Source organism: Zootermopsis nevadensis, unplaced genomic scaffold, assembly GCF_977971745.1.
Source record: "Zootermopsis nevadensis isolate Lab colony 2312 unplaced genomic scaffold, Znev_1.0 Znev_ptg000002l, whole genome shotgun sequence".
NCBI classification, from domain to species: domain Eukaryota; kingdom Metazoa; phylum Arthropoda; class Insecta; order Blattodea; family Termopsidae; genus Zootermopsis; species Zootermopsis nevadensis.
In genome coordinates this window covers 6553054-6567949 of record NW_028259134.1, presented here as the reverse complement: position 1 = coordinate 6567949, position 14896 = coordinate 6553054, and the positions used below count along the sequence as shown (strand labels likewise).

The following is a 14896-nucleotide window of genomic DNA, read 5'->3' as shown; positions in this document are numbered from 1 at the left end:
TCAGAAACCACTGATGCGTAGTTATCGCATTTATATCCCCAGAGACCCTCCATTATTTATACAGTGGTCAGTGAATATGGTCGTGGATAGTGTTAATATTTTGCTGCATTAGCACAACTGGGCTTTAGAATAATTATGGCCGTCTGCTGCAATCTCTTCAGTGTATAAATTTCAGAACCATTGTTCTCTCCATAGTATGTATTTATAACTACAATGTGAAGGTATAGAACACTTTTGAGTAGGCCTAGGTGATCTGTGCTGTTTTACGTACCTCATTAATCTCGATGCTTATTTACTGGACATAAAAATGAATTCTTGCAAATCTAATCGCACTGCAGACATAACACTGGACTCATTAAGTTTTTCCTTGCATTTTGTTAAATACTGCCCAAATTTTTTGTCACGTACGCTTACATAGTTTTGTCCGTTGAGTAGTTTTATAAAAATCTATTATGTTTGATTTTAGTTCCACATAAAGTTAGATAGATGTAATAGCCACAAAATTTAAAAGCTGTAGCCTGCAACAGAACGCCTGTAAACTTACGACTGAGAAAATTAAGAATATGATGCAATGACATTATTTTCGTATTGGCCCTTTGTTTTATTTTCATGCTTAAGTCTAGCGCGCACCTTAAAATTCCATAGCTTTATAAATTCATTGTATACATCATGGTTTTATCTTTACCTTGCATGTTTTATTGAGTGCGGTGGATTTGTTGTCCTCCGTTGTTTCCACATGCCCATACACTCGTGATCTTGTCATTTCTGTTATGTTTAATCTCAATAATAATGTAACCCAATTACATCCATCCGCATCCTGAGGGACGTAGTCATAACGGATCCACTAAGCGTGAAATAAAGGAAGACTTAAAAACTCTTACGTTCCTTGGCTGAGATATAGTTTAATATAAGCTGTTACAGGCTTTCTGTGTCTTAAGCGTACACCATAAGCGGACATGAATTATACAATCATTTAGTTCCATAATATGAAAAATTTCAGTTATGTAGTTATGAAGACTGTACATGCCGCTGGACTGTTTTTATATACTGTTCGGTCCTTCATACGTTTTAACATACACGTAGATTTTTGTTAACACGTTTTACAGAAAAAGGTTGTAAAAGTTGGAGTACTGGTTAATCGTACGATTTATCATAACCGCAAGACTTTGGGAAGGATTAACGATACGTATTTTCGAAGGACGTTGCGAATAATATGTAAATTGTATGACTAGGGAGAAAATATAGGTGGTGTGCGGAATTTAATTTCAACCGTTTTATGAGAGTAGCGAGATATCCCACTTTAAGAACTAACCCCCTTCTTCTAACACTTAAAGAGTAGGTACGTCAATACCGGCTATTTCATAATTACATTCAATAAATACAAGTATCGTGTTACACTCCTAAAATCAAGTTAAAAAATCATTCTTGGCTCGATTTTAGGATCACTATATTTGTATATTCACAAATATGTTAGAATCTTATATAATGCTTTATACTTTCAGTACTTTTCAGAGTATAAAACTATACATGGCTATAAATATGTATCCACATACAAATACTTCTTCTACAAGACTGCAGGCATAGAAGACAATATATAACACATGTTCGATAAAACTATCGATGAGAAACCAGTGTGTGTGTGTGTGTGTGTGTGTGTGTGTGTGTGTATACGAGGTGCGATCGGAAAGTTTCCAGACTGCGCCTATAAAAACCCGTACACTTATCTCAGGTATTAAATTCATCCATCACCCTCGAAGTAGTTCCCCTGGGAGTGAACACAACGATCCCCGCGCCGCTGCCAAGCCTGGAAGCATCCCTGGAAATCTTTCTTTGTCAGCCTGTCAAGCACCATCTGCGATTCTGCCTGAATCTCTTCTATCGTCTCAAATATCCTTCCCTTTAGCTGAATTTTCATCTCTGGGAAGAGGAAGAAGTCACACGGAGCTAAATCCGGCGAATAAGGAGGGTGCGGGATGACGGCCATGGTGTTTGAGGCCAAAAACTGCCGAACTTTGAGGGCGGTGTGCGCTGGCGCGTTGTCATGATGCGTCGCATGTGGAGTTCTTCCTTTAGAATCAGCTGACAGGTCCCATAGCCTATCCCAACAATGTCGCACAAGTCGTTGATGGTACGACGTCGATCTTCGTGAAAGGCCTGCCGAATCTTCGTAACATTTTCGGGCGTTGTGCTCGAAGATGGTCGTCCAGAACGCTCGTCATCATCGACAGAGGTTCGGCCATTTTTAAAACGTGAATGCCACACAAAAGTTTGTGCACGACCCATTGCGGACTCCCCAAATGCTTGCTTTAGCATTTCATAGGTTTCCGTAGCCGTTTTGGCGAGTCTTTGGCAAAATTTGATGCACACGCCATTCCGAAATTGCAGGAGGGTCGGTGTAATACACTACCCAAACGCCCGTAACTAAGAAACAAATGCTAATTCGATGATGCCGGCTGGCACACTGATTCACTATGAATGTAGGCCTCACCCCCTAGCGGCAGAAGCTCGTACTACATCCGGTTCGCCCTCTATTGACACAGTCTTGAAACTTTCCGATCGCACCTCGTATGTGTGTGTTTTATGAATTCTAATCATGAAAATAAGATATTGTCTTTTTCTAACAATAACGTGCGAATAATCAGTTTCTTATAAAAAGTCATGTCACTTATGATAATTTGTGGCGACGCGCTAGTGTGCCGCGGGGCGCCGAATACGTAACACGGCTGTAGAGAGCTACAGGGGCCCAGGCCTGGTAGAACAGATATGTTCTGGTCCTGGTCTGTTTCAAATGGTAGCAGTCAAACTTTCGTAGTTTTACGGACTTTTTCGCAAATAAAACGTTATTTGTAATTGCGCTCATCTTCTGTTCATGACAAGTTCGTTCTCCGGAAACAGATCTCATCCAATTGATCTCTCTTATTTTCGTAGTTGCCCCCTCTCAGAAATAGTTTGAGATGAAGCCCTACGATCTCCGCATCCGATATCTTTGTACCGTTCATTCAATCTCAAAACAATCTCATATGCGCTTAGAGCGTCGTTCAACAATCCATTCAAGGATTACCAGCATGCAGTAAAATAGAAATGTAGTAATGATTCGATAGTTAGGGCAAATTGTAAATAGATTGGGCTTCGTTCGGGCTGAGTCGTTGGTGGGATACAGGTAACATATTTGAAGATAAACTTGAGAATTGAACCACGTGCTCCTCGGAACATGCCGGTTAAAATTCTAACATTTTGTTCCTTGCAGAACTTCAATTTCCTCACTGGCTTGTCAGTGTAAGCAGTAGCTTGAAGTAATGAGATGATGTAAGACTTGAGGTTCTCACAGCGGTGAGTATGAAGATTTCTGTCTTCTGGGTTGTTGCGCTGTGTAGTCTGGTTGATGTTAACCAACGTTTCAGAGGTCATACTGCCTCCGTCATCGCCCTGATGACGGAGGCAGTATGACCTCTGAAACGTTGGTTAACATCAACCAGACTACACAGCGCAACAACCCAGAAGACGGAAATCTTAATGAGATGATACTGTAAGTAGAAGTATTACCACCTATTACGCTATGTTCTCCATTTTCAGACCTGGACTTCATGCTGTAACGCTTATGATTTAAGTTCAAGAGATACCAGTTCGCACCTCGACTGGGTCACTGACTATAATGAATGTTCATACCGTGTTGTAGCTCAGGCTGAGGTTAATGACAGTTCATGTAGTAAAGTGGAACCTCGATATAACACGAGTTTCGGGGGAAAGCTTCAATTCCCGCTTTATATGTGAAATATGTAAGACATGTGTAATCGTATTGGGGGACATGACCACAGCCGCGGTATAACGAGGTTCTACTATATTTATGTTACACTAAGTGGCACTGAGACAAGTTTATTTTCAATTCCTTCGGTTTTTCCCTGTTATTCCACCACTGCTTAATATTCACTACTTTATAGTCTAAGCGATTTTAGACTAGTTCCAGAGTCATAGTCTCACCTCATCGGAATAAATAGTTCTGAGGGTTTTTTATTTTGGTTATCCTCAGTCCCTTAAACAAATGCTGATACTGCATTACCGCTGCCTTGTCATGCCTTTCAAGTTCACATAATTTGATGCTAAATAAATAACTCTTGTAAACTACAGCGTTGATAAGTCTACAGTTTGTTGTGGACAACGCTGAAAATGTTAATAGGCATGTGGGCTACGGAATAGAATACCAGTCTATTATCCTAAAACATACTTGCAAAGAAACACTTTGCCTCTTACAATTATCTTAGCACACGGTTCGCGTGAGATTCTAATAATCAATTTTCTCAATGTCATTAATGCCACTGTTAAATGTTGTTGTGAAGAGGCGTTATGTTTTTATTCCCTGTTTCCTGCAACTTACCGTTTATCGGAAAACAACGAGCCAGACAGACTTTAGGGTTTTATTTTATTGTAATCTGCGTATTGTTATGTTGAGAACAAATTTAGCACAACAGCTATTTTAAAAGCACAAGTGTTTCACGATCGCTTCTGAAACGCCTGTTATTTGTGTGGTTGCAGTTGCGAGCCCTCCTGATCGCCGGGTAACAAAAGACGACAGCTCACTCCCGCGCACTTCTCCCGGACGCAACGGCCAACTTTCCAGTAAGTACAGCATCGCATGAGCACAGTCTGTACCACATCGTCATTATGATTTTGGCTACTGTCCGTAGGCTGCATGTTCCATCTAATAACACGAATAATGAATTTTGAATTGAACATTATGAATACATATCCTACATGTGACGTGCATCCTGTCGCATTTTTAAGTTATCGTATGTTGATATAACCATTTTCATGTCTTATGCAGACACTGGGTCTAAAATTGATTTACTTTGTCATCAGAATGCTGAAACAGTAATAATCCAGGATATGTCTATTGACCGTATTGTGGTTGTCTACGTTTTATGCAAAATTGCACTCGACTTATACAGACGGGCGGAAATACCATTAAAATTATTAGGAATTACGTTCAGTTATTATCATTATAGAAATGTAACATTCTTTTGAACCACCCCTTTTCGCTAGGGCATGAGGCGTCCTATGTTTAAGGGTGGATATGACCTGCAAGTTTGGAGTGTAGCTGCGAATGTATTGCGTAAGCAACTGTGGGAATCCGACAAGAGGTGGTCCACGAACCTGAGGTTTCGCCAGTAACTAAATAACAACTTACCTACCATAAAAATCAGCATGTTACGAAATGTTTTACAGGGAATCAGACTGACGGTAATGGAACTTCGGGTTTCATGAAAGGTGGACAATGTTTTGACTATCTTAGCAACTATTAGGGTTCTTTCTCTAAAAGTCTGTCCTACACGCATTCTGAGACTACTTAACGCGTCTGAGCACTTCTTCTCTGATTATGTACTTGAGATGTAATTAAGTTGTTCTGCAGTAAATATGGTGCTTATATGTTTCAGCAAATTGCGCTACTGTATCCTAATTGCGTCTGTATTTCACTTCGTGTGGCAGAAACAAATGAAGGAAGGGAACAGAGTAGAAATAAAGCGTATGATATACAATATTTTAACAGCAGCTGCTTTACATTTCATCGTGTTTAACTGGAAGGTGTGAATTTGTCTATTTAGATAAAGTAAAGTACACGCCAACATTTGCTTGTAATATTAGGTTCAGAGAGGATGCAAATTATGAAAATTTAGATCCTACGTAAAGCAAGTCTTAGGGATACCTTCATTTTATCTAATTAATATTGTCTTTTAAGTTTTGTTTGGAACATTTTTCGATGTCATATATTTCTATGTTTGATAAAATACAATGAAATATTACGCTTAATTTACTTAATATTTGAATCTCCGCTTCAGATTAACAACTGTTGGCGCTTATTTCTGTAATGAAAGTTGAGTACTGTTTGTTTATCAACAAAATAATAGATTGTGACATTTTTGTTATTCTTATTTATAAAGTTATCTCAAATTATTTTCCATTCCCGTTGGATGGTTTAAAATGTATCAAATTGAAAGATCTTCGTATGACTATTTCGGTTCTTAATCAACCTTGTCAGGTAATAACTTGGAGTTGCTAACTGTTACGGACTGAAGTCTATATTTCTGCCAGAATAAATGAAATATTATCGGCAATATCATTATATGAAGTACATAGAGAAGTAGAAAGTAACATAAATCGCTTCAGAAAATTTGTACGTTCTTTCATTATTTTCATTATTAATTTCGCATTGGTAAGTTACATAAAGGCAAACGGCAATAAATATTAACAAATGCGCATTTCGGCCTTTGCACAGTTGTTATTGCTTTGTATGCCTATAATTTGGTGACACAGCTTGAAGTTTAAGCTCGATAAATATATCAGCGAGTGAGTAACAGAATCGTGGGACTTCAGGAACCTGAGTCTGCTGATGGCAAATACCATGGTGAAATCCGCTTGGTCTGTTGGAGTCATCGCGTACTCTCCCTAGCGTTATATATCTTCTGAAAGGTGAAAGGTCGGCACAGAGTGGCATATGGCTTTGGAGGGTGTTATAGGATGATATCTAGACCAACTGTTTCCGTGACGACGTGGCACGACGCTCATTTTAGAGTTGTGTTAACTATCGGTTCTCTCAGATAGATTTAACTCGTATTCTTTGTCGCTGTTGTGTGTGCTGTAACTTTGCCGCAGTGGTCACGTAAAGCATGAAAAGTGGAAATTAACTTGTGTTTCTTAAAGTCGTATCTCACTGTCGCAATTATTTACAACCCAGGGATCAAGTACCGTAGAATATCATATTCCTTATATACCATAGCGATACTTTGTTCCCTTACAAATTTTGTAATGATGACTTAACAGCTGCGTTGGTTATATAATGTCTAGCATAGGCTTATGAATTATAGACTTTGAATAATGAAGTAGGAAGCTTATAATATGAGAAAAGGCTGAGGAAAACAACGTGGCCGGTTTAAGGGGGAGATTTGAATTTTGGTCGTACGAAGTGCGACACAGAAGCTCAACCGCTGCACCGCGGTGCGACGTTCCGTGTGAGTATTCAATTCGGAAATTTAGGATTCTACTTATGTTTACATATTGAGAGATTTTTAAAAGTGTGCGAGAGTATATTGATTAGTTTTGTGACAGTGAATTAGCAGGTGCAATGTTATGTGAATATTCAGTACAGTGATATGTTATTACTCGCAGATAATACATTTTGAAATTAAATGTATCAAATATTCAAGTAATACTTCCACTCGTTCCACACCTGTTTTTTTCTTATATATCTTTCGGAATGCCGGAATGAAAAGGAGGAATTTTTAAGCCAACAGTGACATAAAAAATAACTTAACTTGCTTGAATAGAAAATCTTGTAGTACAAGAATGAAAAGCTTGCACTTCGCTCCCTTACTGGTTTCGTATCACGTAAAGCTTGGTTCTGATGATACTGCAGTTCTCTGAGTCAATTAACATTAATTTCCTTGAAATTGTTAATATAATAAAATTAATGACTGCATTAGGAGCTACGATAACAATTTGAACGAATAATTGTGTGTAATGTACGTAAAAATTCTGATTGCAGCAAGTGCTGTTTACGAAAGTACAATGAACATAATATTCACTTAGCCAGCACTCGGTGTTAACGATCTCACTCCCCGAGTAACTGATGGAATAATTCCATATAACAGAGGCAGTCTTGACAAGGAAGGCATCAATCTCTCAACCGTATCGTATGGAAGGCGAACACTTGTTCCGTGCACACAAGAACCAGCCCCCCGACATCTTCTTACTTTAAGATGCAACACCAAATTACTTCTTCTTTGTAGATTTTCCGACCTGCATTATGTACGTATTTTCGGTTTTCTTATGCGTGTGTCATGTCGCGTTCACATCACTGTTATTGATTTGACCAACTTAATTATATTTTTAACACTGTAACTCGTGAAGTTCTTTATTACTTATCATTTCCGTCTTCCGATTACTTAATTCCTGTAAGGCATCTTTATGTAGAATCCATAATTTGCACAAATACAGGTTTCAGTTGTGTTAAATTTGTCTCACATAATCTCAAAGTTACATGTAAAAGTGACAACATTGTTATTATATTTCGCATGCCCAGCTTACAGACAGCTGGATTCAGGTTTGGCGCTGCTGCAAATAATTTCTTGTACACAAATTGCATAGTTATTTTTCGAAGATATTACAACACAAAATTTCAGGAACCGTAGATCTACTTGTTAATTGACTCCCGAGTCTTTTAGCCGCCATGTTTCAGCAGTTCATTACAAGTCATTGAAAGTATAAAGATGGAATTATGTTCAACAAAGATTAATGCCGATCCACCAATTAGTTCAGAAGGTGTTGAAAGGGGGAACAGGGAAAAAGGAATGGAATTGGTACCACTACTCTATCTCGCGGTCTTCCCACACGATGTCAGGAATAATGCATGGATAAATCTCCAGTGAAACAAGAAAATTCTGTGGAATGAAACATATTACTGGACTCGTCATTAAAAATCGTTTCCTTAAATAAATCTGGGCTGCGATAAGTGAACTAAGAGCGAAGACACTAAATACAGGTTGCCCCAAAAAGATGTATACACGAATTTAATAGGCCATATAATATATACACATCTTTATGGGACACCTGTATGACTGAGAGCGAAAATATCAAAACTATCCATTTTATTAAGTTATTCGTTTAAAGCAGAGCATCTCCAGATGGTCTTCACTAACACAGAACTTGAACAACAAATCTGAGGAAATGTAATGCTGCGACTGTTAAGCAAGGTACAGCACTCAGACGGCAATAAATGTTCATTGCCTTCAAATTTTTCATGTTATGCTGTACACCACAACCTATTCAAGTCTCTTGTACTGGTCTTCTTTCAGCCCTTCCTATGGGAATGAAGTGCAACCGCAGCATATGCTGTGCGTTAACGGACTACAGGACATTTTGTGGTTTCTGTAGTTTTGTATGAACACGGTAATGCAGTACATACGTTCAGAAATTAAAGCATGGAATATGGAATAGGATGAAGGAGAAACTACGGAATGAAATAATAATGTTACAAGGACGAACGTTTTCCAGTAGAGTGAAAACTGTTTTTAAGCTGGGCTGCGTAATAAATATTTTTAATCCACTGGATATTCACCCTATATAGATTATATTCGCGCTGTCCGTTTAATTCTTCAGAATGAGGGCCTGTGTCTATACCACTGCTCACGGGTTCAAGGTGTCATGCTTGATGATTAATCATCATCGTCTTCAGTACCGCGAGTGGCTTCTACGAGAACACGAACGTGATTCGGACTTTTTGGAGCACATCGTGTGGTTGAACGAAACAGCACTCACACGTGAAGGCGTCTTCAGTTGTCATAACAGCCACTAGTGAATGAAAGACGTGCAAATTTTTGTTTAATACAAATATAACTTTACGAGTTTTATAAAGATGTCAATTCAACGTTTATTTTGTCCCTTTACTACAATGTCCCTTGAAACGTGTGAGCTGAATTAAACTTCTACGTAGTAACACTCGTCGTCAAATAAGTTTTATGAACATCTGTAAAAGCAGTGTATTAGAAAGACATCTTCATCATCATCATCATCATTGGCTCTCAATTTGTTTACCAGTTCACCGTGAATGAGTCCATCTGGCAGTTGCTTCATCTGATTTCGTAACAAGTTGCTTTTTACAAGGTGGGGTTGTGAGCCTCACGCCCAACCCCCAAGCTGGAGGATCAGACCCCCGTACTTACAGCCCCCGGAAGCAGGGTGGCCCAGCTATACACCAGGCACTGGGCAGCTCGGGTATCTCGGGGATGCCAGTCCCCGTACCCACTGATGTGGGTCTCTGACGGGAGAAAGATATCATACTCCATCAAAATGTCGTTTTTGGCTTTTCGTACAGTGGTCCTAAAAAGTCGAGCCTTATTAAAATCAATAGTTCACTTACTCGCGAACTTGATCAACTAGAGTGATATTACCTGCGCCAACACACGTCCTCGGGCACATTTAAGATTTATTTTCTGTATCTCCTGCATGAATACAAATAACTTTTCATGATTTCCCCTAACAATACGTAGATCCATTAATTATAAACAGAAGATAATTAAGAAACTTGGGATGAGTTATGTAAGACAAGCTATTTCTTCAGTGACCATTAAGTATGAAGTTCAAATTCTGCATACAGTGCTTAGTGATGTCTCGTATCTCGTATAAAAATTTATTACGTAATTTGTGAGATGGAACATACCGACAGAGAGAGAAACGATTATGACCTCCTCTTGTTGCATGCATGATATGGATAAAGCACAAGGACGCTTTAAAGGAGTGGTATTTTTTTTACTTTCCTCTTAAAGAAGTTTAACGCAGATGATGTTTATCATACTGGAAATATTAGTGAGTGTATGAAGTTTACTGTTATGGTGTGTACTCTAACTCAAATCCACGTGTTTGGTACGCAGTAGAGTGAAATGAAAGCAGACGAGAAAATATAACATATACTCATATCTGTATTCAAATATGTGCACAGTTTCTCAATTCTGCTAACCTTATATCGCCTTTATTAAAAAAAACGCGGTAGGCAAACACAACATCAAAATTCAATCTGTTCCTCATATTGAGTTCACTCCAAAAGATGTTGCCTTCTCTTGCTTTGAAACTTCGTGAACGAGTAAAAAAATTGTTTGTGACCTCAGAGAGTTTTCAGTATGATTTAAACTTTTCTTCAGTTAAAGTATGTGAAGTATGAACATTAAAAACAGGTCTTCATGCCTGAAATATTAGGAGCTGCTGTTTTAGGACGTTAAAAACAAAATAATATATTTAAATTGCAAGGTACTGATTTCATGGAGACCGTGTGGCAATATTATGTCATTTTCTTGATAAATACGAAATTCGCATCACTCCAAATCAGGTTCGGCGATAGTGTCATGAAAATGTGACAAAATTATGTGAGGGCTTTGTATTTTTGTCCGTCCTCTTGTGATGTGCATGAGTAATAGAGTTCATAATTGTATTGACATCATAATGTGTACTTGTATTTGGAACAGGATCTTTGTGCGTAACAAATTCTCTGCCGAGTGCGTCGCGTAACGTGGTTTAACGTAACCGTTTAAAGCACGGTATTAACTGCACATACCACTTGCTGTAACGCTGAGTAAATTTAATTACGCCCACAGAATATATTATGTGTTTCGTGTGTTTTTCATAATAAAAAGCAACTATTTTCTAGAACAACATTAATTTTATTTGAACCTATGAAACGTCAGTCCTTATCTACCAGACTTCTGGTGCAACATCCCAGAAGATACTCTTTTCTAAAACTATATTTCAAGGAAGGAACGCGCTCGACTCTTCATTCGAATTTGTTAGACGGTCACTACAGTAAGTAACTGTGAAGTCTTACTGCAAAACAAAATGATGTGGTCTTTCTTAGACCTTGAGAAAATTAATTCCAATTCTAAATCGACGACATTTTAGCTTAGAACCACTTCTCACGACCGTAGGTGTACAGAAATCCCCGAAAGATAATGAATGTGTTTAAACAACAGAAAGTAAATAGTCAATTACTTTACTGGTTCAGGATGTGAAGAACTGAGTTTGTAAAGAATTTCCTTGCTGCTTTGATCTTGATCATTCATTTTTATGTTTTAATAATCATCTATTGGAATATTTTTTGTGCTTGCTAATCCAGTCTGTATCTCTACACCGCAATTGTGTAAGATCGACGTTAACAGTGTTCTCCTCCTACGTCAAGGTCGTCCTGTGGTCTTCTGTTGAGGTTTACATCTTATGTATTTATAACGAATGTTGGAACACTGTTAATTTTATAAATTTATTTACTCCAGGTAAATAATCTCTCTCTTCTTTAAGCAGAAATAAATGCAGTATAACCCAAGGCTTTTCAACGGAATAAACGACACGGGGCTCCATTTTCAGGATGCCCACCGATACACATGGATAGCGCTAGAAATGAACATGAAGATCTGGGAAGAAAGTTTAAATCTTCTTTGTGTCTTCTGAATGTATCGGGATCTGTAAATTCATTATTGTACTGTTTTGGCCCTTGTCTGTGCATAATTTCCGCAAGCATAGGCCTATTTTACGACTATTCTTTTGTAAAATTTGTTACATATGTCAGATTCTCAAAACTTCCATGTCTGTAATTCTTTACATAAAATAAATTGTTCATACGGAACACGGAATCAATTTCTTACTTGGGTCGTCCCCGCCTCAGACGTTTGCACGGTCGCTCTGTTGGTTTATTCATAGTTGTAGAGGTCTAAAGTTTTAAGTAACTTATAAAAGAAAACGGGAATATTTTTGACATGACGTTCACGTCAAATTTTGTTAGTCACTCTTTTCATGTAGAATTTATTAAAGATGATTGACATTCGGAGGGAAGGGCTCATGACCATAATCATAACGACTCTGTACTAAAGATCGCTGTCTTCTGGGTTCTTGCGCCGTGTAGTCTTGTAGAAGTTTACCGACGTTTCAGAGGTCCTTCCTGTCTCCATCATCAGGGCGATATAACAGATATATTGGAAGCAGTTTCTTCTGTGCATCCATTTTGGGGAAGATTTTTATTCCATATTGCAGCATCCTGGTGAACTTAATATTACCGGTTGTTTTTCACCTTCTTTTCATATTCCGATGCCAATTGAATTACAATTCTTAAATTATTTTCTCTTGTTTACAGAAGTTCATCACTGCCAGTACTTTTGAGCAACATGTTTCGATTGAAATCTAAACGTCATGAGTATTATTGCACTTCCTTGTGCATACGTTTTAGCAGTGTCAGATATTTGTAATTGATAATGATTCATAACATGTTTTTAAATGTTATTTTATTTTAATCAGTCTTGGTTATTATTCATGTTATATTTTGTGTATTTTGTGTTCCTTCTGCTGTGTATATTCCTGTAGGGCAATATTAATAATTTGTTCTCTACCCAGATATATATGATCAAAGATTTATTTTTATGTATCTTGTGTTACATTTCTGTACCTTTATTCTGTCGGTGGTCTGTCCGGTGCCTTGAAGCAATGTAAGTTATATTGCCAGTGTAGTGATTTCTTTTTATGCTCAGAGGGAAGGCGGAGGTGGGTGCTGTTTGGTTGGCGACATCGGACAGACTACACGACAGAATACAAGTAAACAAGTACAATACACAGTACAGACCATATAAATAAAGTGTTAAGATTGCATATATCCGACCATAGTACTAAAGATTTTAACATTGCCTTCAGAAATGTACGCAACAGTGTGAACACATTAGCATTGCAGCGAACTCGACGAAGATCTTTTTAAAATATAAATAAATTTAAATTTTTTGAATATTTTATACAGTCGTATCGGTTAAAAAACTATTTGCATCTTGGAGCTGATATTAATATACAGTGAAGTATAATAAGCATGGTGATGATTAGATTCAATCAAATCATATTGCTCAGAAACTGTGGCAATAATAATCAACTTCTTTTAAACACGATAAAATAGTATAAGAAGTGTAATTAAACTGAAGATTGCTGTATTCTGGGTTCTTGCTATGTGTAGTCTGGTAGATGTCATCGCCCTGATGAAGGAGGCTGTATGACCTCTGAAACGTTGGTGGACATCTACTAGACTACACGGCGCCAACAACCCAGGAGACAGCAATCTTCAGACTCACCGCTGTAAAAACCTCAAATCTTACATGTAATTAAACTGACAGAGTATGTACTGAAGGTTTAAAAGCAGAACGAATGGTGTTTTATAACTAGTATAGACCAGGGTTCGCCAACCATAAGCCCTAGGCACCTCTGAGCCCTCCGAGGGGTTTGGAGATCCCGCGATAACTTGAAAATATTTATAATGTATTATTGATTAGTCATATATTATTGCAAGCACGTGATGATTTTTATTACATGATGTGAATTACTGTCCAGTGCCGATCACATATAAATTTTTAGATTGTGAACATATTTATTGATGTAAAGAATGACATTATTTTGTAAGAATATAACTATTACGTATTCCTTAGGCAGGATGCGTTTGTGGTCTGGTGTTTACCAAAACAAGGTTGTCGAAAATGTATTCTTTTAACAACACAAGTTACACGGCTATTCTTAGTTTAATTTTTTTTCATTAGTACCGCTCCCGCTGATAATTTCAAGGTTGGTAACATCCGGTATAGACTTTACACGTGTTTGTGCAATATATCCATACAATATTTGGGTGCGCAGCCTGCTTTTAACATGTTGTTTCTATACACGACGCTGTTTATCAGTAATTGAACATAACATTTAATAACTTATACAGAGTGAAATATAATAAATATCTGTATTCTGTGAGTCCATAAGTACCTCCTTTCTCCTAAATTGTAATGAAATTAGAAATTACAGGGTTTTTTTGCGTTATTGTTTAACTGGCTTGCTATAAAATAAAACATTGTAGCTTTCGGATCGGACGTGTAGAATATGTCGTGTAAAGTTGTTTTAACGCCCTCCAAAAACAATCCTGTAATACTGAATTTCTTATCAAGCAAACAATAAGGGCCTGTAGCCTTATAGTTTATTATACCATTTGTTACTCAGGCATGAAGATTTTACGAATCTAGCACAAAAAGTTCCATATAGTATGATACAATGAATCTGTGGTTAATCGTTTCTGGAGCTGAAATGTAACTAACTAACTAACTAACTAGACGACTTAGGTAACCCGAAGGTTCATCACCGAATTAAGCAAAGCCCTCCACCTGTCTCTGTCCTGGGCCAGCAAAATCCAATCGCTCAGAAGCTGAAATATACGGAACTTTACTTTATGTAAACTATAGTCAGTTTGACGGCACACACCTACCACTTTTGCGACGGACGAAATGATCTACTTCCTCTCATCCAGAAGCTGACGTGTTTTCCGGTCTCCAACGCTATGCCTGCCATTCCTTGAGATGTACGT

General features: G+C 37.8%; 1 protein-coding gene across 7 annotated transcripts in view; it reads left to right on the top strand.

Annotated features, from left to right (window-relative positions):
* Window positions 1-14896, top strand: part of LOC110830504 (dual specificity calcium/calmodulin-dependent 3',5'-cyclic nucleotide phosphodiesterase 1) — a 686314-nt gene that overhangs the window by 558048 nt on the left and 113370 nt on the right. For 6 of the 7 annotated variants that reach the window (XM_087348470.1, XM_087348484.1, XM_087348503.1 and 3 more), the window contains one exon: window positions 4531-4614. The exons of the other annotated variant lie outside the window; for it this stretch is intronic. In XM_087348470.1, coding sequence (XP_087204596.1) covers window positions 4531-4614 — 84 coding nt within the window. The remainder of the gene's footprint in view (window positions 1-4530; window positions 4615-14896) is intronic. 7 annotated transcript variants of the gene reach the window in all.